Source organism: Salvelinus namaycush, chromosome 10 (assembly GCF_016432855.1).
Source record: "Salvelinus namaycush isolate Seneca chromosome 10, SaNama_1.0, whole genome shotgun sequence".
In the NCBI taxonomy this organism is placed as follows: Eukaryota; Metazoa; Chordata; class Actinopteri; order Salmoniformes; family Salmonidae; genus Salvelinus; species Salvelinus namaycush.
Window position 1 is genome coordinate 24,139,205 of NC_052316.1, and position 23,602 is coordinate 24,162,806.

A 23,602-nucleotide genomic window follows, 5' to 3' on the forward strand; every position below is an offset into this window, starting at 1 on the left:
TTTGGCCACTTGTCAGGATATGGCATCCATGGTCTACATGATATCATCTGGTATTCCAACATGATAAACTCATCCCAGTAAAGGGCATTGTGGGTAATACCTCAAGTGACCATGTAAATCAACAGTGCATGAGACCACACAAAAATACATATGGAATTAATGATCCCAGATTTTACTTCCAAGTGTAAGTCTGTATAGAACGGAGGAAATCATTGTATGTAAATCCAAAATAACCTTTCAAACAAATCTCTGCAATAAATCCCTTAATAGTCCAACCCACCAACCTCACTGTAGTCTGATTCCCAGGCCTCTCAGTGCTGCTGTAGAGTTCTGGTGACATTGTCAGCCGTGCTGTTATGACTGGAGGGAGCGGGCTCCACAACATCATTTTTCTGCCTTGGCTCATTAGGAAGACCTTGCCTGCAGCCTGCAGGTTCCTCCCATGCAGTCCCAGGGTTCTGGAGTGACTCTGTGCTCTCCTCGGGGACATACACTGTGATGTCTGTGATGCCCAGACAGCCCTGGGATCATTACCCATGTGACGTCTCTAATATCAGCCTGTCCTCTGTTGACTTAAGATCTGTTTCCAGGTCAGCATCCCTTCTGTTCTCTTTCCACTTGTTGACCACCATCTTAACCACCACTAGTCTACTTACATTTTACCGAGACCTTGGAATAAGTTTCATTGTGAACTTGTGGACCCAGAACAATGTATATGGCTGGCTTCCTTATGCTAATAAAAACTTCACTTATTATGCAGAGTTTTGTATTCTCCCCTCATACTCTCTCTCGCCTTGCTTCCAACCACCTCCCACTCTCTTTTCTCTCTCTTTTCTCTCTCTCTCTCACTCTCTTTCCCCTCCCACTCTCCATCTCTCTCTCCCTCCCTCCTTCCCTTCCTCCTTCCTCCCTCCTTCCTCTTTCGCCTCTGTGTGTTAGTCAGTGGAGACCTGTTATCTGTATGCAAATGTTGTTGTTCTCATAAGAAAGGGAGCTGGTTAACAATTCAGATCAGGCTCAATCTGTGGCTCTGCTGAGACGCACATTTCAAAGAGAGCAGGGATCCAGTCTCAGGGATGCATGTATGTTCTACCCACTCTGTGCACTAGTACTTCCACAAATATGCATCCCCCCATTCTGATGGTAGAGGAATCTGCAGACCCTCATACTGTATGTATCAGGTTTGTCTCTGGGCTTTAAATGAATGCCATTTTCAGGAACTGTCACTTTGACAGTGCTATGGAATGGACGTTTTGTCCTTGTTTGGGGACGGTTTCACATTCAGCTTTTTCTCATTGCTAATGGAGGTCTTTATTTCCCATAGAAATGTAATCTACATTGAACAAAAATATAAACTCAACATGCAACAATTTCATAGGTTTTACTGAGTTATAGTTCATATAATGAAAATCAGCCAGTTGAAATAAATAAATGAAACCACAATCTATGGATTTCACATGACTGGGAATACAGATATGCAGATACCTTAAAAAAAGGTAGGGGCGTGGATCAGAAAACCAGTCAGTATCTGGTGTGTGACTATCATTTGCCTCATGCAGCGCGACATCTACTTCACATAGAGTTGATCAGTCTGTTGATTGTGGCCTGTGAATGTTGTCCCACTCCTCTTCAATGGCTGTGCGAAGTTGTTGGATATTGGTGGGAACTGGAACATGCTGTTATACATGTCGATCCAGAGCATCCCAAACATGCTCAATGGGTGACATGTCTGGTGAGTATGCAGGCCATGGAAGAACTGGGACATTTTCAGCTTCCAGGAATAGTGTACAGATCCTTGCGAAATGGGGCCATACATTATCATGCTGACACATGAGGTGATGGCAGCGGATGAATGGCATGACAATGGGCCTCAGGATCTTGTCACGTTATCTCGATAAAATGCAGTTGTGTTCGTTGTCCATAGCTTATGCCTGCCCATACCATAACCCCACTGCCACCATGGGGCACTGTGTTCACAACGTTGACATCAGCAAACAGCTTGCCCACATGACGCCTTGCACGCTGTCTGCCTTCTGCCCGGTACAGTTGAAACTGGGATTCATCTATGAAGAGCACACTTCTCCAGCATGCCAATGGCCATCGAAGGTAAGCATTTGCCCACTGAAGTCAGTTACAACTCCGAACTGCAGTCACGCCAAGACACTGGTGGGGACAACGAGCATGCAGATGAGGTTCCCAGAGAAGGTTTCTGACAGTTTGTGCAAACCCACAGTTTCATCAGCTGTCCGGGTGGCTGGTCTCAGATAATCCCGCAGGTCAACAAGCCGGATGTGGAGGTCCTGGGCTGGAGTGGTTACACGTGGTCTGCGGTTGTGAGGCCGGTTGGATGTACTGCCAAATTCTCTACAACAACGTTGGAGGCAGCTTATGGTATAGAAATTAACATTAAATTCTCTGGCAACCGCTCTGGTGGACATTCCTGTAGTCAGCATGCCAATTGCATACTCCCTTAAACTTGGCATTGTGTTGTTGTGTGACAAAACGGCACATTTTAGAGTTGCTTTTTATTGTCCCCAGCACAAGGTATACTTGTGTAATGATCATGCTATTTAATCAGCTTCTTGATGTGCCACACCTGCCACACTTAATGTTAGCTAGCTAGCCAGTTCAAATAATGACCATATCATATAGCTGGAAAAGTCTTAAATTTAGCTAATATGTATTCGTTATTACAAGAAAATAAACTAACAACAAGATAATTCTTTATAAGTGAATGACGAGCTACTAATAGAAAATAGCTTACGGTTGTGAGTGTGACAAAATAAAAGCAGGGCATTCTACCTGAGAATTGTAGAACTTTGACACTCTCTTGTTGACCTAACGTTACTGTATATCCTAATTAGAATTTGGTGCAGGTCATATTTTTCACATTACCTACTCTGGTAAACACACAGTCAAAGTGTATTTGCCACATGTACGAGATACAGAAGGTGTAAACGGTACAGTGAAATGGTTACTTGCATTGTGGAGTCTGTAGCTAGCTAGCTAGATAAACAATTAAACATTATCCCAACTCATAACATTACTACCCTGCATGAATCTGCTGGTAGCTAAAGCTAACCAACTATCTAGGTTCAATGCTAGCTAGCTAACATTAGGCTATAATTAGCAATGCAAATGGCTCTGAGATACGAATAATATTACTACACAGATCATACACTTAATGTAAGCTAGCGAGCTAGCTAGCCAGCTAACATTAGCTAGCTAGCTAAAAGTACACTTTAACTTGCAATGAACATGACTTTCTGACAAAATTAGAAACGTATAATATCTGAAAATGTAGCTAGCTAGACACTCTTACCCATATACGTTGATGAACGCTTCTCCCTCTGTCATGGATGCCACGGTTGCCCTTAGTTTAAAGATGTAATCCGGAGACAGGTGTTTTATACAACAGCCTTATTCTGTGTTTTCTTTTCGCATTATTTGAAATCAAATGCCAGAATATTCTCCATCTCTTTAGCTATCATACTCTACTTCCACCAGACATTCCATTGATTTCAAAACTCTGTCCTCCAGAAAGTGGAGCACATTAGCAACACCTAAGCAACATTTCATCGTGATGTATTTCAAAATAGCCTCGTGAGCAGTGCATCATGTTATAGATAGAAGCTTGCTACATGGAAGACCAATCCGAACTCATCTCTCCGCATGTCCAGCCCATCTATTATCTTAGCCAATCATGGCCAGCGGGAAGGTGCCTTACTTTTTCCATGGCTAAACCAACTAGCCTTGTAATTTAACAATTTTATTCGTATTTACAGATTGCATACACGTTTGTTATTAAAGCACATGAATGTTCACATGTCCCAGAAGGCATTTCTGCCAAAAAACGCATTTTCATTTAAAAAAAATGAATGGTCAAATTCCTCTCCTGTAAAGTATTGACGCGCGACATATGACTAGGTTCCTGAAACAAGTCACAAATGGTATACTAAAACTGAGTACAAAGCGAGACCTCCCGGCAATGTCTATTCATCGGTAAGCTTGGGGTTTAGCTGAGTCACAAGTCACAATGAGTTGCATAACAAACACATTGTCTCTCCCTGATGACATCACTTACATTTACATTTAAGTCATTTAGCAGACGCTCTTATCCAGAGCGACTTACAAATTGGTGCATTCACCTTATGACATCCAGTGGAACAGCCACTTTACAATAGTGCATCTAGATCTTTTAAGGGGGGGGGGGGGGGGGTCAGAAGGATAACTATATCCTATCCTAGGTATTCCTTAAAGAGGTGGGGTTTCAGGTGTCTCCGGAAGGTGGTGATTGACTCCGCTGTCCTGGCGTCGTGAGGGAGTTTGTTCCACCATTGGGGTGCCAGAGCAGCGAACAGTTTTGACTGGGCTGAGCGGGAACTGTACTTCCTCAGTGGTAGGGAGGCGAGCAGGCCAGAGGTGGATGAACGCAGTGCCCTTGTTTGGGTGTAGGGCCTGATCAGAGCCTGAAGGTACTGAGGTGCCGTTCCCCTCACAGCTCCGTAGGCAAGCACCATGGTCTTGTAGCGGATGCGAGCTTCAACTGGAAGCCAGTGGAGAGAGCGGAGGAGCGGGGTGACGTGAGAGAACTTGGGAAGGTTGAACACCAGACGGGCTGCGGCGTTCTGGATGAGTTGTAGGGGTTTAATGGCACAGGCAGGGAGCCCAGCCAACAGCGAGTTGCAGTAATCCAGACGGGAGATGACAAGTGCCTGGATTAGGACCTGCGCCGCTTCCTGTGTGAGGCAGGGTCGTACTCTGTGGATGTTGTAGAGCATGAACCTACAGGAACGGGCCACCGCCTTGATGTTAGTTGAGAACGACAGGGTGTTGTCCAGGATCACGCCAAGGTTCTTCGCGCTCTGGGAGGAGGACACAATGGAGTTGTCAACCGTGATGGCGAGATCATGGAACGGGCAGTCCTTCCCCGGGAGGAAGAGCAGCTCCGTCTTGCCGAGGTTCAGCTTGAGGTGGTGATCCGTCATCAACACTGATATGTCTGCCAGACATGCAGAGATGCGATTCGCCACCTGGTCATCAGAAGGGGGAAAGGAGAAGATTAATTGTGTGTCGTCTGCATAGCAATGATAGGAGAGACCATGTGAGGTTATGACAGAGCCAAGTGACTTGGTGTATAGCGAGAATAGGAGAGGGCCTAGAACAGAGCCCTGGGGGACACCAGTGGTGAGAGCACGTGGTGAGGAGACAGATTCTCGCCACGCCACCTGGTAGGAGCGACCTGTCAGGTAGGACGCAATCCAAGCGTGGGCCGCGCCGGAGATGCCCAACTCGGAGAGGGTGGAGAGGAGGATCTGATGGTTCACAGTATCGAAGGCAGCCGATAGGTCTAGGAGGATGAGAGCAGAGGAGAGAGAGTTAGCTTTAGCAGTGCGGAGCGCCTCCGTGATACAGAGAAGAGCAGTCTCAGTTGAATGACTAGTCTTGAAACCTGACTGATTTGGATCAAGAAGGTCATTCTGAGAGAGATAGCAGGAGAGCTGGCCAAGGACGGCACGTTCGAGAGTTTTGGAGAGAAAAGAAAGAAGGGATACTGGTCTGTAGTTGTTGACATCGGAGGGATCGAGTGTAGGTTTTTTCAGAAGGGGTGCAACTCTCGCTCTCTTGAAGACGGAAGGGACGTAGCCAGCGGTCAAGGATGAGTTGATGAGCGAGGTGAGGTAAGGGAGAAGGTCTCCGGAAATGGTCTGGAGAAGAGAGGAGGGGATAGGGTCAAGTGGGCAGGTTGTTGGGCGGCCGGCCGTCACAAGACGCGAGATTTCATCTGGAGAGAGAGGGGAGAAAGAGGTCAGAGCACAGGGTAGGGCAGTGTGAGCAGAACCAGCGGTGTCGTTTGACTTAGCAAACGAGGATCGGATGTCGTCGACCTTCTTTTCAAAATGGTTGACGAAGTCATCTGCAGAGAGGGAGGAGGGGGGGGAGGGGGAGGAGGATTCAGGAGGGAGGAGAAGGTGGCAAAGAGCTTCCTAGGGTTAGAGGCAGATGCTTGGAATTTAGAGTTCTCCTGTAATAACTGCAGCAGGAGCTATAACTGCAGCAGGAGCTATAACAATACACCAGAAATTGGAACAGCTTTAAAACATATGAAACTTCCCTTTAATGCCCTATAAAATGGGGCATCTTTTATTTCCACTCTCTAGCCAAGTCTAGACCTACTAATTATAGGCAAAATAAACAATGCCTCCGTGGCCTGTGAAACAGCTTAATCACACACTGTTCAAAAGCAAACCTGTCATTACATCTCTCATCAACGCCGCTGTGCTGTATTCAGTCCAGAATGACTGGGCCCTAGCTGGCTAACATACTGCACTACTTACCATCCCATGGATTCAGTTCAGCAGCTCGAAATACTCAGTAACAAGACTGAGTCGATGGCCTTGGTGAGGGATTTGTTTAAGGATTGGAGAGGGCTGAACACAAATTAACACGTGTTTATGCATACCAAGACATTCGTACATTATTTCATGTGATGCTGACAGACTAATTTAACTTGCGCTAGCGACTAACACGGGGGGAGAGAAATTGCCATGTTAATACATTTAATATTGCCAATTGAAAAATGTCCTCTCTCACAGGAGCAACATACAGCATTTACCATAAAATATGTACAGTAATTGAAAGACACTATTTTACCAAAAGTATATGTGGACACCTGCACGTCGAACATCTCATTCCAAAATCCTGGGCATTAATATGGAGTTGGTCCCTCCTTTTCTGCTATAACACCCTCCACTCTTCTGGAAAGGCTTTCCACTAGATGATGAAACATTGTTGCAGGGACTTCCATTCAGCCACAACAGCATTAGTGAGGTCGGGCACTGATGTTGGGCGATTAGGCCTGGCTCGTAGTCGGTGTTCCAATTCATCCCAAAGGTGTTTGATGGGGTTAAGGTCAGGGCTATGTGCAGGCCAGTCAAGTTCTTCCACACCGATCTCGACAAACAATTTCTGTATGGACATCACTTTGTGCAAGGGGGTATTGTCATGCTGAAACTGAAAAGGGACATCCCCAAACTGTTGCCACAAAGTTGGGAGCACAGAATCGTCTAGAATATCATTGTATGCTGTAGAATTAAGATTTGCCTTCATTGGAACTAAGGGGCCTAACCCGAACCATGAAAAACAGCCACAGACCATTATTCCTCATCCACCAAACTTTACAGTTGGCACTATGCATTGGGGCAGGTAGCGTTCTCCTGGCATATGCCAAACCCAGATTAGTCCGTTGGATTGCCAGATGGTGAAGCGTGATTCATCACTCCAGAGAACACGTTTCCACTGTTCCAGAGTCCAATGGCTGTGAGCTTTACACCACTCCAGCCGACACTTGGCATTGTGCATGGTGATCTTATTCTTGTGTGGGGCTGTTCGGCCATGGAAACCCATTTCATGAAGCTCCCGACGAACAGTTCTTGTGCTGATGTTGCTCATTTGAAGGGGTGTCCACATACTTTTGTATATATATTGTATATTGCGCTGCGTAGAGGTACATTATGGCCTGCTGCAGTGTATTACAGTAACTGGGCTTTCTGTACACATTTTCACAAAGCCCAGAATATACTGTACGAAATACCTACCCATTGATTCTGTTTGTTGTGAAAAACTAGACTGATAGAGTGAAATATTGATCCATTGTTGCATTAGTCCATTAGTCCCTCAGTTGATCCTTGTCTAAGGTAGAAGAGCACATTGATTCTGTACAACTAAAGTCTATGCAGGATTACCCATAGCGCCTCTGTTTTCCGTTCCGGTGGATCCTGTGTATCCATTAAACAAAGTTAGCCAAGTGGAATAAGTGCAGTGCAAGTGTTTACATTAGCTTTCATTAGTCTCCCCTCTCCCCTGTGTACCTCAACTGGGACTGGATATAATTAGAGTATCGCTGATCCACCCAAACCCAAACTCCACCAACCGCAACCTTACACACATATACTGAATATGAATACATGTATACCTGGCTGAGAGAATAGAACTTGGATACTACGTGGAATACATTTTCTTCAAACATCTGAACCTGTCTAGCTGTTTATTTCCAGATACTGTACATTTATTGAAATATGAAGCTTTTGGAGCGATATACAGCAAAGCCTCAGCATGGAGTTCTGTGGTGTGTTCATTCACATTAGCAAACAGTCGGCTTCGCCCAAGTTAATTTCACGCACACTGTCTACTGAAATGGGATATGACAGGGATGTTAGTATGATAAAAATCTGACATGGCTAATGTATGCAGAATAATGCAGCATCTTGACTGTACAGTAGGTGCCATGTTATATTCCCCATTATTGAAATGTACATTTAACTTTCATCGCTCTCATTTACCCTAGATAGTTAACTCTACTGTTGCCTGTGTTTGGACTGCATTTGGAATGGCTTTTTTCATATGCTAATATACTATATCCACGGACTAAATCCATTTTGCCTGTGAAAATCAAACCCTTTATATGTTATTTAAAAAAAAATCCATTCAGTTAAACACTAGCCCCACTATCTTCCCAACGAGCATTGAGAGAAAAAAAATGGAAAAATAAGAAGATAAAACAATTGTGTGAAAGTATTTTGAGGGAAATTGCAGTGTTGAAATTCTGTTGTTGTTTTCTCTCTTTTTAATGCGCATTGAGGAGATTGGAATTATAGTGTCTGTGTATTTCGCCTGGGGCAGCAGTTTGGGTCTTACATTCATTCATTTCAAGGAATTTAAGTCATAAATAGGACTGTCAAGTCACATCTCGGCAAGATAATGAGAAGGCTTGCTGTTGTTAACCTCTGTGTAATAGCCAGCAGTCACACCGGCCAGGTACCTGGGGAGCTGGAGAGGGCTGAGGGAGGGAAGGGGGTACAGAGAAGGGGGGACGGGGGAATATATAGATACTGGGAATATTGCAGCGTAGTTCAACCACCAACCACATGAGGCACTATAATCTCATCTGTCTTCAAAAGTAGAGAATCTCCTTCAAGATTAGGGAAGTGAATAGATAACTGGTAATGAAAAACCATCACCATGGAAAAGGAAACAATTTGGTGAAGAATTCCACCACCTACTGAATTCCAATTAACCCCTGTGTTCAGCTTTAAAGTAAAGAATGCATTGTGTTTTATCAGTGTGCTCCTTGTTTGCCTCCATGCCAGTACTAGCGTATGGAGAGTGCAGATATGAATGTGTTGCTGCTCTAGCACTGGAAATATTCTGTAGCAAATGTTTCCGAGGGGTTCATTTTTTCCAGGCATTGTGTGAAAAAGAGGTTGGATGAGGAAATACAGCACCAACACATTTGGGCAATGTTTCTTTTTGTAATGCCAAGAGTGCCAAACATCAGAATATATCATTCCAAGCACATGCCAAGATTTGTTGCCACACTCGGTCTCCTCACCTTGAAAGGACTGGGAAATAATGTCTCAAACAGGGATCCTATTTTTCTTTTTTCTCTCGCCCTCATCTATGCCTTTTCTTTCCCTCAGACTATCCATCTGAAATGTAGATCAATTCAACATCTTTGCTTTTTGCTTGTGTTCCAAGAGGCAATGATTAAAGTATATGACACTTAGACCCACGCCTTTCTGCTAATCTTTTATTGAGGTGTGCAATGTGTCATTAGATGGGTAGAGGTCTCTTTCCTCAATCAGAATGTTTGTTTGGCCTGACATGGCTTTGTCATAATCCTGCAGGTTCCATAATAAAAACCTCTAGTATTTTACACAAACTCTAGATATGGCAATTAGAGGGAAAGCAGACACTTCTTACCAAGAGATGGACCCGTGAACTGTTATTTTCTTTTCACATTACTTTGCTTCTGGTTATGGCTCTTTCCCAGTAGTTTTTGGTACTCTGCCATTGGTTGTGAATGTAATACATGTTAAGTGGTCTTTTGTGTGACACCGATGGAATTATTTATTTTCTCTCATTTGGCATTCATAAGACAGGGGAGAGGATTAGAAGCTATAGAGCATAACTGTGAAAAATGTATCTGTGCAGAAAGCGGCATTTCAAGTAAACCATTTTTCCATCTGCCTTTTCTCTTGGTTGGGTTGTGATAATAAGACTTAAGCCGGCCCCAGACACATTGTGACACATCCCATCTAGTAAAGGAAAATACACCATATAGGGAACAAAGAGGGATGGCATGGCACTGAATCCTATACTCCATGTTTGTAAAAATGTTTTGTACTTTAAATGACAAACACACCATTCAACATTATGCAAATTGTAGAGCAATTTCCTCCCCAGAGTTACAAACATGGAGCATTGTATTGAGACTCCCTCTCTCTGATCTGTTTACCTTAGCTTATTCATTCACAAAGCACAATTCCCAAAGTCCGCTTTAGGTCTTTCAGCCAATGTTAGATCAGAGAGCAACATAGACACAAATCCATCTGTATCACTCCTCAAGCCTTCACTGTACCATTGCTTCAAGATTACTTGTGTTCACCTCACCTTGCAAAATGTTCCATGGCACATAATTCTTTGTGATTTCACCAAGGAAAAGATATGATATCGCTGCTTTAGCCCACTATCTTATTTAAGCAGTGATCTGCTTTAGCTGTGCTGTCGCTGTATGTTTCTACCCCAGTAAGTATCTCTAGACACAGCTTGCTCCTTGATCTTAGACTATGTACACCATATGCCTGGAGTGAGCTGGTGTCAGTCAGCTTCATTCACAACTCTGTACTGTTCACTTAACTGGGGGCCTTGCTCTTTTTCATTGAGTGTGTTATGTTCCCTGTTGACACTGAGCATGTAGGTGCATGTAGATACAGGTCTGATTCACCAGCAGGCCCCAGCAGTGGTCAGACCCACCGTTTGATTGCTATTCATTTTCAAGCCAATGCCTTTTTGATTCACCCCCCATCCCAGCCCAGCTAAATTGAATAAATTAAACATGCTCTTGTAGATTGTTGTTGCTTCCAGGAGATTAGGCTTTGAATGGATTGGAAAAAGTTAATTAAGAAGTCTGCCTGACTGCAGGTCTCAATGCTTCAGATGTGCATTTTGCAGCAGCGAAAGGTTCTGAGCCAGAGATCGCATTTTGATACTTTGTGTGTCTGTTGAATTGGTCCATTTGGTCATTTTCTCATAACAACCTATATCGACTCTGCATAGCTCTATGGGCGACGGTAAGCAACATAAACCTCGATAAGAAAGAGAAAGTTGTGAATTGAAAATGAGCCATAAAAGGAAATATATCTCAGGGTTAGAGGGGAAAGCACTCCCAGGGTGATTTCCCAGGTAATGGACCTTTTAGCATGGAAAACAGAGAGTAAGGGAATAGGGACTCCCATTAAATGGCTCCACTGTTGCTCTTTTGGGATGCATGGACTTAATCAGATATATTTCACAGATGCCATCTTTTATATATGGGTACACATTGATCTTCAGTGTTACAAGTCCCTAATTGGACAGAACCATGTGGGATAGGCCCAGAATGAGAAGCAGATAAAATATGATTCTCCCTATAATTGATCCAGGCTTTGCTGCTATCACAACACTCAGAGGACTTGTTGAAGTTATACACCGTAAGTATCTAGAAGTTACTAACTGGTATTAGGCTTCTGTGTTTCTTTTGATACTAATCTTGGCACCCAGAACCAAATCTTGCATTCATATAGCATACATAACGTCTTTACTATAACAGTGTCGGGAAAATAGTGTGGGATCTTGATGTGACAGCAAGCCATTCTCTGAATTCTTTAGTAAGCTAGAGCATCATATATGATACATTATGTAACTAATTAGCGATGTCTTCAGAAATATAAATCACAATATTTTTGGAATGGTTTGATGATTTTCTACAACTTCAATGTGTTTCTATGGTAACATACGTTCATACTTAATGCTGTAGCCCTATATGACATGGTAAGACTCACAAATACATTCTTAAAGATGTTCCGTTTGCAGCCCTGCAGCTGAGACTACATTGAAATATTTTATCCATAGTGTATTTTACATGTGGTACGGATTAGAGGTCGACCGAATAATCGGAATGGCCGATTAATTAGGGCCGATTTCAAGTTTTCATAACAATCGGTAATCTGCATTTTTGAACCCTAATTATGGCCAATTATATTGTAAAGACTTTCCTCTTCTTCTGACGAGGAGTAAGAGATATCAGACCAATGTGCAGCGTGGTAAGTGTCCATTTTAATATATAAAAACTGAACACTACAAAAATACAAAATAACAAAGTGAATGAACAAACGAAAATCGAAACAGTCCCGTATGGTGCAAACACAGACACAGGAAACAACCACCCACAAAACACAAAGGAAAACAAGCTACCTAAATATGGCTCCCAATCAGAGACAACGACTGACACCTGCCTCTGATTGAGAACCATACTAGTCCAAACACATAGAAATAGAACAACAGAACAAAACATAGAAAAACAACATAGAATGCCCACCCCAACTCACGCTCTGACCAAACTAAAATAAAGACATAAAAAAGGAACTAAGATCAGAACGTGACAGTACCCCCCCAAAGGTGCGGACTCCGGCCGCAAAACCTGAACCTATAGGGGAGGGTCTGGGTGGGCATTTACCGCGGTGGCGGCTCTGGAGCGGGACGAGGACCCCACTCCACCATAGTCTCGGCCCACTCCTGTGACACCTTAGGACCGGCGACCCTCGCCACCGACCCCGGATTGGAGACCCTAGTAGAGGGCGCCACTGGACTGACGGGCGCCTCCGGACTGGAGGGAGACTCTGGCAGATCCGGACTGGAGGGAGACTCTGGCAGATCCGGACTGGAGGGAGACTGGCAGATCCGGACTGGAGGAAGACTCTGGGAGATCCGGACTGGAGGGAGACTCTGGCAGATCCGGACTGGAGGGAGACTGGCGGATCCTGACTGGCGGGCGGCTCCTGACTGGCGGGCGGCTCAGGCGGCTCCTGACTGACGGGCGGCTCAGGCGGCTCCTGACTGACGGGCGGCTCAGGCGGCTCCTGACTGACGGGCGGCTCAGGCGGCTCCTGACTGACGGGTGGCTCAGGCGGCTCCTGACTGACGGGCGGCTCAGGCGGCTCAGAACAGACGGGCGGCTCAGGCGGCTCAGGACAGACGGGCGGCTCTGGAGGGTCCAGACTGGAGGGAGGCTCTGGAGCATCCGGACTGGAGGAACACACAGGAGACTTGGTTCTTAGAACAGGCACAGTACTCACCAGGCTGGAGAGATCTACTGGAGGCCTGGTCCTTGGAGGAGGCACAGGATAGACCGGTCCGTGGAGGCGCACTGGAGGTCTCGAACTAAGGGCCTGAACAACCCATCCTGGCTGGATGTTGATTTTAGCCCGGCACTTGCGAGGCACAGGCACAGGACGCACTGGGCTATGCAGACCCATGGGGAGACACAGTGCGTAGGGCTGGTGCCATATAACACGGACCGAGGAGACGCACTGGAGATCAGATGCGCTGAGCAGGCTTCATTGCACCTGGCTCGATGCCCACTCTAGCCCGGCCGATACGTGGAGCGGCAATGTAGCGCACCGGGCTATGCGTGCGCACTGGGGACATTGTGCGCTTCTCCGCATAACACGGTGCCTGCCCGGACCACCTCTCTCCACGGAAAGCACGGGGAGTTGGGTCAGGTCTCCTACCTGACTTAACCACACTCCCCGTGTGCCTCCCCCAATACATTTTTGGGGCTGCCTCTCGTCCCAGCCGTGCTGCCGTGCTGCCTCCTCATACCAACGCCGCTCAGTTTTCGCTGCCTCCAGCTCTGCCTTGGGGCGGCGATATTCCCCAGCCTGTGCCCAGGGTCCCTTTCCGTCCAGAATCTCCTCCCATGTCCAGGAGTCCAGAACTCGCTGCTGCCGTTTACGACGCTGCTTGGTCCTTGGTTGGTGGGTGGTTCTGTAACGACTTTCCTCTTCTTCTGACGAGGAGTAAGAGATATCAGACCAATATGCAGTGTGGTAATTGTCCATTTTAATATATAAAAACTGAACACTACAAAAATACAAAATAACAAAGTGAATGAACAAACTAAAATCGAAACAGTCCCGTATGGTGCAAACACAGACACAGGAAACAACCACCCACAAAACACAAAGGAAAACAGGCTACCTAAATATGGCTCCCAATCAGAGACAACGACTGACACCTGCCTCTGATTGAGAACCATACTAGGCCAAACACATAGAAATAGAACAACAGAACAAAACATAGAAAAACAACATAGAATGCCCACCCCAACTCACGCTCTGACCAAACTAAAATAAAGACATAAAAAAGGAACTAAGGTCAGAACGTGACATATATGGCAGGCTGACCACCTGTTACGCGAGTGCAGGCAGCAAGGAGCCATGGTAAGTTGCTAGCTAGCATTAAACTTATCTTATAAAAAAAACGAATCTTAACATAATCACTAGTTAACTACACATGGTTGATGATATTACTAGTTTAACTAGCTTGTCCTGCGTTGCATATAATCAATGCGGTGCCTGAAACTGTGTCACTTCTCTTGCTTTCAGTGTAAGCAGAGTCAGGGTATATGCAGCAGTTTGGATCGCCTGGCTTGTTGCGAACTGTGTGAAGACTATTTCTTCCTAACAAAGACCAAAATTAATTTGCCAGAATTTACATAATTATGACATAACATTGAAGGGTGTGCAATGTAACAGCAATATTTAGACTTAGGGTTGCCACCCGTTCGATAAAATACGTAACGGTTCCGTATTTCCCTGAAAGAATAAACATTTTGTTTTCAAAATGATAGTTTCCGGATTTCACCAAATTAATGACCCAAGGCTCGTATTTCTGTGTGTTTATTATATTATAATTAAGTCTATGATTTGATATTTGATAGAGCAGTCTGACTGAGCGGTGGTGCCAGCAGCAGGCTCGTAAGCATTCATTCAAACAGCACTTTCCTGCATTTGCCATCAACTCTTCGCAATGCTTGAAGCACAGCGCTGTTTATTACTTCAAGCCTATCAACTCCTGAGATTAGGCTGGCAATACTAAAGTACCTATTAGAACACCCAATAGTCAAAGGTCTATGAAATACAAATGGTATAGAGAGAAATAGTCCTATAATAACTTCAACCTAAAACTTCTTAAGTGGGAATATTGAAGACTCATGTTAAAAGGAACCACCAGCTTTCATATGTTCTCATGTTCTGAGCAAGGAACTTAAACGTTAGCTTTTTTTTACATGGCACATATTGCACTTTTACTTTCTTCTCCAACACTGTGTTTTTGCATTATTTAAACCAAATTGAACATGTTTCATTATTTATTTGAGACTAAATTGATTTTATTTATGTATTATATTAAGTTAAAATCAAAGTGTTCATTGTTCACTCAGTATTGTTGTAATTGTCATTATTACAAATATATATATAACAATCGGCCGATTAATCGGTATCAGCTTTTTTTGGTCCTCCAATAATCGTTTTTGGCGTGGAAAAATCATAATCGGGCGACCTCTAGTATGGATTAAATCTGTCTACCTCAAAATTGGATTTCCAAAATTATAGTTAGCGTAGCGTCCACTAAGTCGACTCTTTGGAGTTATAACTCCTGTTTTATTGCCAAAAGTATTACATTCACAAGCTTGTTGGTTTTGCATGTAAAACTGTGCTGTGCGTAATGAGTCTGTTGTGAGTCATTTCCAGGTAGACTCAATAAGATGTTTAATTATCAAACACTATGAAATACCTTAAAAATACATATACAATTTAGCTTTCTCTCTCATTAACTTTAAATGGAGTTTCTTCCTAAGTTTTGACTACATTACAAACTTCTGCAAAATATGCAAAGATATAATCAGTGTTTACATAGGAATGAACCATAGCACCACAGATAGAACAATGTGTCACGTTCTGACCTTAGTTCTTTTGTTATTTCTTTGTTTTAGTATGGTCAGGGCGTGAGTTGGGTGGGTTATCTATGTTTGTGTTTCTATGTTGGTTTTTTCGTTTGGCCTGGTATGATTCTCAATCAGAGGCAGGTGTCGTTATTTGTCTCTGATTGAGAATCATACTTAGGTAGCCTTTTTTCACCTGGGTTTCGTGGGTGGTTGTTTTCCGTGTCAGTGTTTGTCCCACACGGAACTGTTTCGGTTTGTATTTCCCGTGGCGTTTATTGTTTTGTTTCTGTGTTCGTTTGTTTCATTAAAATATATTATGGACACATACCACGCTGCGCATTGGTCCGACATTTCTTACTCCTCGTCAGAGGAGGACGAAGAAAGCCGTTACAATGAGACAGATATTTCACCGGATGTGTAAATGTTAAGCACCCGGTTGGCGTTTCCACTGACCCACCACCTGAATTCGGTCCTATGTAGCAAAATTTGAAATTGTGTTTTTTACATTGGATAAAGGTAGAGACTCAGAGCTAGAAAATGGGATATTATACACTACAGTTGAGGAATAGTGGGTAAGTAATTCTGCTTTGAAAGTTGATAAACTTGTAACCCCACTTTTTTTGGCCGTTGAATGTTTTGGTACACCTACTGGAGTGCTCTTCTTTGTCTACACCAATTCAGCATTGTTCACACCCTCTTAAGCCTTAGCCCCACCCATCTCTTTAAGGTTTCACATGTGAGGCCTTGTTCTAAACAGAGTGAGTAGTATAGTAAACAACCAAAGATTTCAAGGCTAAAAGTGGTAAAAGTAGTAGGATATAATAAGGAAAAACTCCTTGGCCTATATCCTAATCTGACTTTGGTGCAGGTCATGTTGTTCTTAACGTTACCGTCTCTGGTAAACAAACACTATATCAAATAAAATCTTATGTTTATTTATCACATGCACAGGATACAGAAGGTGTAAAAGGTACAGTGAAATGGTTACTTGCATAGTTGCATAGTAGAAATATAAAGTGTCCAGATAATTATTAGATGACGCTTACCCAGACACACTTGTCTAAATTGATGGGTCATGTGAAATAAATGTTATAACCACCACCCAGCCACATTAATCTTATGGCTGCAAGCCCGAGGTCGGTACACCTATGACAACATCCCCCACCCCCCCCACACTGATTAGCATCGCTAGCATAGCGTCACAATTAAATAGTAGCATCTAAATATCATTAAATCACAAGTCCAAGACACCAAATGAAAGATACAGATCTTGTGAATAAAGCCACCATTTCAGATTTTTAAAATGTTTTACAGGGAAGACAAAATATGTAAATCTATTAGCTAACCACGTTAGCAAAAGACACCATTTTTCTTTGTCCACCATTTTTTCTCTCCACCAGTAGCTATCACCAATTCGGCCAAATAAAGATATTGATAGCCACTAACCAAGAAAAAACCTCATCAGATGACAGTCTGATAACATATTTATTGTATAGGATAGGTTTTGTTAGAAAAATGTGCATATTTCAGGTATAAATCATAGTTTACAATTGCACCCACCATCACAACTCGACTAGAATAAATACACAGAGCAACGTGTATTACCTAATTACTAATCATAAAACATTTCTTAAAAATACACAGCTCACAGCAATGGAAAGACACAGATCTTGTGAATTCAGACAATATTTCAGATGTTCTAAGTGTTTTACAGCGAAAACACAATAAATCGTTATATTAGCATACCACATGTGCAAACGTTACCAGAGCATTGATTCTAGCCAAAGAGAGCGATAACGTAATCATCGCCAAAATATATAAATTTTTTCACTAACCTTCTCAGAATTCTTCCGATGACACTCCTGTAACATCATATTACAACATACATATAGAGTTTGTTCGAAAATGTGCATATTTATCCACAAAAAAACGTGGTTATACAATGACAAAACTAGCAAAACTAGCCTGAAAATGTCGGGCGCCATATTTGACAGTGATCTTGTCTCATGATTAACTATTCATAAACTTGACTAAAAAAATATAAGTTGGACAGCTATCGAAAGACAAATTAGTTCTTAATGCAATCGCTGAATTACATTTCTAAAATTATCCTTACTGTGCAATACAGGGTTCGCCAAGCGAAGCTATACCAAAGAAAATGGCGGAATATGCGTTTAAAAATTTGACAGAACAACGATTTATCATCTTAAATATTTCTTACTATGAGGTGATCTTCCATCAGAATCTTGAGCAATGTATCCTTTCTTGGGTCTAATCTTCTTTTGGTCGAAAGATGTCCTCTTGTCCGTCGAAATGCCCACTAACGTTCGACCGGTACTGGAAACGTGCCCAAAGCTTCAAAGTGCATCACTAAGAATTGCCTCAAAATCGCACTAAACGGATATAAATTGCTATAAAACGGTTTAAATGAACTACCTTATGATGTCTTTAACACCTATAACGAGTAAAAACATGACCGGCGAAATATTACTGGCTAAACCCAAGCTTGGAAAGAGAGCAGGTCCAACGTCCATCGTGCGTCAGGCGCAGCAGGAAAAGAACGGTACATCCGGTCTTTGGCGTTTTATACAGGCCCTGATTGCGCAATCGACTCCATTCAAATTGTCACCTCTTACTGACATCTAGAGGAAGGCGTGGGCAGTGTTTGTATCCTCATAGGATTTACAGGGACTTTAAAACTGACCTGGGACCAGAGGCCAACATTTCTAAAATCTCACTCCATATCAGGAAAAGTGCTGTAGAATGAGTTCTGTTCCACTCAGAGACATAATTCAAACGGCTATAGAAACTAGAGAGTGTTTTCTATCCAATAATAACAATAATATGCATATTGTACGAGCAAGAATTGAGTACGAGGCCGTTTGAAATGGGCACCTTAAACAGAGCTACTCAATACTGCCCCTGCAGCCATAAAAAGTTAACTAAGTGGATGGGTCACTATTGTCTAGACATGTACACATGTTCATGAAATACAATAGATGGCCCTAATCACCCCCAGACACACCTGGCTAACTTGATGGCATAATTGAACCGGCATAATCTCAACTCATACTACTACAAATACAAACTGATTGTCATAGCTGTAGTATGAATCTGCAGGTAGCTAAAACTAACCAACTAGGTTCAATGTTAGCTAGCTAGCGAACATTAGGCTATAACTAGGATTGCAAATGGCCTTCAGATTCAAATATTATTATTACACAGATCATACACATGATATCTTACGAGCCAGCAAGCTAACGTTCGCTAGCTAGCGAACAGTAAGCTTTAACTTGCAATAAAAAAATGACTTTTGACAAAATTAGAAACGTATAATATCTGAAAATGTAGCTAGACTTTCACCCGTATAAATGGATGAACACTTAACGGCAGACTGGAACCATTTAACTCTGTTTTGTTTGTAGCTACATCTTGTTTGACCAGCATTGTTTCAAGTCACTCCGGTTCACACTTACTATGACATGTATAGAAAGTAGCCCATCACAACATTTTCCAACTGATCTGTCAATAGCGCCTGCTAAATTCAGCGCATCAATATTATTGAGAAAACTAGCAAAACTTTTGTAGTTCTCGATGGCTAATGTTATATATTTTAAAAAGATGCAGTAGAAAGGATTATCAACACATACTGAGCAGCTAACGTTATAGACAGAAGCATGCTACATGGTAGACCAATCCAAACTCATCTCCTGGCATGTCCAGCCCATCCATTACCTCAGCCAATCATGGCTATAGGGAAGGTTCCTTACTTTTTCCGAGGCTAATCCAACTAGGCTCGTAATTATTTATTTTTATTCGTATTTACAGATGGAATACAAGTTTGTTATTAAGGCACATGAAAATTCCTGAAGGCATATCTGGCAAAAATAATAATAAAAAAATAGACATTCAAATGCCTCTCTTGTGAAGTAGTGATGTGTGACATACGCCTAGATTCCTGAAACGGGTCACATATGGTGGTGAGAGGAAGCCCAGTGGCCGGCAGTGGTAGAAGATGGAGCGAGATGAATTTGGCAAATATTCTGCAAATTTTCTCATTGATTAAACATTTGATCTCAATACAGTTTTCTGTTTCCAAAATTAGAATCTGTTATGAATAGAGTGGGCAAAGTTTTGTAGACTTTCCCCTTTGCCAAAGTAAAAAAAACTGCATTGTTTAGAAGGAGTGCAAGGGAAAATGTAGTTATTGCAAACACACACTTCACAGAGTAGGCGTTCCCTAATAGAAATATGCAAATAAATGCTAGAACACCCCAATAGGCTCTCGCTAGCTCATACGTGGCTCTGCCCACCTCCTTGCTTGTTCTACCCACTATGATTAATTTGCTCCCATTGGAAAAGACAGGCTGTGGTCTATCTTGGGTTAGTTATACAAATATTTGGTAGCTCTGTGTTCATACCTCCAAGACAGCCCAGTTTGTTGATCTATTCTCTGTTTTGTTCTCTCTGTCTTCCAGGTTTCTTAAGCACTGGGGACCAAGCTTCCAAGGGAAACTATGGACTCCTTGATCTGATCCAAGCTCTGCGCTGGACTAGCGAGAATATTGCTTTCTTTGGTGGTGATCCTTTACGAATAACTGTTTTTGGATCAGGGGCTGGCGCCTCCTGTGTTAACCTCCTGACCCTGTCCCATTATTCTGAAGGTAACCGTTGGAGCAATTCAACCAAAGGTATAATGCAGAGGTTGCAACTTTTGAACATTTTCGGTGTCGCATGCCACCTTCATTATTGTGTGATTTGAGTTGATGTGGGTATTTTGTTCTGGAATGGCTGTACAAGGGTGCTGTTGATTATGTGATTTGACATGCCACTGGACCTTATATTGTGTAAAACTCTTGAAGGTTTACTAACCCGGGGAGAAGGTTAAAGTTGACTAAAGCAGTGACCAAATATACTGTAGAATCTGATGGTATTCCATACCAGAATACCAGACACAGCCCCATTTTATTTTGATTGTATCACTCTCTAATCTCCTAATCCACGTTCCCAGGGGAGCCCCAGTAAATGTTACCATGTCAGTGTATTGCTTCCTCTAATCTTATTGTCTTCAGAAATTAATTCCACAAAGTATTAATATTCATACCACAGTATGAAACACCATTCAGACGCAGTACGACAAATCCTAGTCACTGCTGCCAATGCAGGTGAATGACAACACTTTTACATCAAACAAGATTTGACAGCCCTTTTCACAGTGATATATGATCCTTTCCTATGTATTCCTCTGAGCCATCACCTCAGGGTCTCTGAGGGCTCTGCTCCCACTTTGTAACAATTGCCAAAGTGTATATTGAGATACACATAACAATAATTATTATAAGAATTTATAGAGCTATTCATTACATAAATGATCTCAAAGTACTTTAAAGCAACACAAAAAATACAAGCAATTTAGAAAACGACAACCACTACATAATTGATGGAAGGTCATGAGAGGTTTGGAAAGTTCATGGCTTGAGTGGTCATCGGAGGGAGGTAGTCAAAGGGGGAGAGCAAGCAAAGATGATCTCTGCAGCAAGTTCAGGGGCAGGCAGGCAGCACGGTGTCATCAAGGTGTCTCGCCTTCCTTGCTGTCAGTGTGGCTTCTCCAGTTCATGGACTCTGTAGCAGGTGTAGCTAGGCTTCACTACTACCAAAATGAAGCACCCACTTTGGTGAAGCTACAGCAGTCACGTGGCGCCAGAAAGCACACCACATTTCAATGATAATTAAAGAGTAGCCTTGTAACTTAGTACGCCTTAGGATCCTCATCACTGCACACCTCAGCCGTCTTGCTTTCGGGCTTCTCTCCATCCTCAACCTCCGGACACACATTTTACATTTACATTTTAGTTATTTAGCAGACACTCTTATCCAGAGCAACTTCCAGTTAGTGCAGTCATCTTAAGATAGCTAGGTGGGACAACCACATATCACAGTCATAGTAAGTTAATTCTTTGCACAATAAAGTCGCTATAATCAAAGTCAGAGCTAGTCAGGGGGGGGATGTCAAGTGGGGGGGTGAGTCAAGTGCGGGGGGGGGGGGGGGGGGGGGGGGGGGTAAAGAGGTGATGTGTTGGGTTGTGTTGTGTTGTGTGATTATTTAAGATACTCTTTGAAGAGGTAGTGTTTCAGATGTTTTCAGAAGATGGGCAGGGACTCTGCTGTCCTAGCTTCAGGGAGAAGCTGGTTCCACCATTTGGGTGCCAGGACAGAGAACAGCTTGGACTGAGCTGAGTGGGAGCTGCCCTCTCGTAGGGGTGGAAGGGCCAAGAGACCAGAGGTGGCAGAATGGAGTGCTCGGGTTGGGGTGTAGGGTTTGAGCATAGCCTGAAGGTAGGGAGGTGCACCTGCTCCATAGGCAAGTACCATGGTCTTGTAGTGGGTGCGAGCTTCGACTGGAAGCTAGTGGAGTGTGCAGAGGAGCGTGGTGACATGGGAGAACTTGGGAAGGTTGAACACCAGGCTGCACCATTCTGGATAAGTTGCAGGGGTTTGATGACACAAGTGGGGAGCCCAGCCAACAGTGAGTTGCAGTAGTCCAGATGGGAGATGACAAGTGTCTGGATTAGGACCTGCGCCTCTATTGATGTTGTAGAGCTTGAACCTGCAGGAGCGAGTCACTGCTTTGATGTTTGCAGAGAACGACAGGGTGTTAACAGTCCAGGGTCACGCCAAGGTTATTTGCACTCTGGGAGGGGGACACCGTGGAGTTGTCAACCATAATGAAGAGGTCTTGGAGCAGGGCAGGCCTTCCCCAGGAGGAAGAGTCTTGTTGAGCTTGAGGTGCTGGGCCGACATCCAAGCTAAGATATCTGCCAGGTACGCAGAGATGCGTGTCGCCACCTGGGTGTCAGAAGGGGAGAAGGAGAAAAGTAGTTTTGTCATCCGCACAGCAATGATAGGAGAGACCATGTGAGGAATATATATGATGGAGCCGAGTGTGCCTAGAAACGAGCTCTGGGGGACACCAGTACATTTACATTTACATTTTCTCTTATCCAGAGCGACTTACAGTAGAGTGCATACATTTTATTACATTTTACATACTGAGACAAGGATATCCCTACCGGCCAAACCCTCCCTAACCCGGACGACGCTATGCCAATTGTGCGTCGCCCCACGGACCTCCCGGTTGCGGCCGGCTGCGACAGAGCCTGGGCGCGAACCCAGCCCAGCCTGGGCGCGAACCCAGAGACTCTGGTGGCGCAGCTAGCACTGCGATGCAGTGCCCTAGACCACTGCGCCACCCGGGAGGTACACGTAGTGAGAGTATGTGGTGCAGACACAGATCCTCTCCATGTCACCTGGTAGGGCCTGAGATGCCCAGCCTTGAGAGGATGGAGATGAGGATCTGATGGTTCACAGTGTCAAAGGCAGCAGATAGATCTAGGAGGATGAGAACAGAGAGAGAGTTTTGGCAGTTCAGAGAGCCTCCGTGACACAGAGAAGAGCAGCCTTGTTTGAGTGACCCATCTTGAAGCTGGTTAGGGTCAAGAAGATCGTTTTGAGAGAGATAGTGAGAGAGTTGGTCAGAGACAGCACCCTCAAGTGTTTTGGAAAGAAAAGAAAGAAGGTATACAGGTCTATAGTTTTTGACGTGTCAATTGTTGGTTTCTTGAGGAGGGGAGCGACTCAGGCCATTTTGAAGTCAGAGGGGACGCAGCAAGTGGTCAGGGATGAGTTGATAAGGGAAGTGAGGAATGAGAGAAGGTCTGGAGAAGGAGATGGGGTTGAGCGGGCAGATTGTCTAGCGGCCGGTCCTCACTAGTCGCA

The 23,602-nt window shown here is 43.7% G+C and overlaps 1 protein-coding gene across 6 annotated transcripts in view; it reads left to right on the forward strand.

The window, feature by feature from the left end:
- Nucleotides 1-23,602, forward strand: part of LOC120054495 (neuroligin-1) — a 279,013-nt gene that overhangs the window by 247,971 nt on the left and 7,440 nt on the right. For 4 of the 6 annotated variants that reach the window (XM_039001922.1, XM_039001926.1, XM_039001923.1 and 1 more), the window contains one exon: nucleotides 20,305-20,490. In XM_039001922.1, the coding sequence (XP_038857850.1) occupies nucleotides 20,305-20,490 (186 nt within the window). Of the gene's footprint in view, nucleotides 1-20,304; nucleotides 20,518-23,602 lie in introns of all 6 variants that reach the window. The other 2 variants (XM_039001920.1, XM_039001921.1) reach the window with 1 other exon arrangement.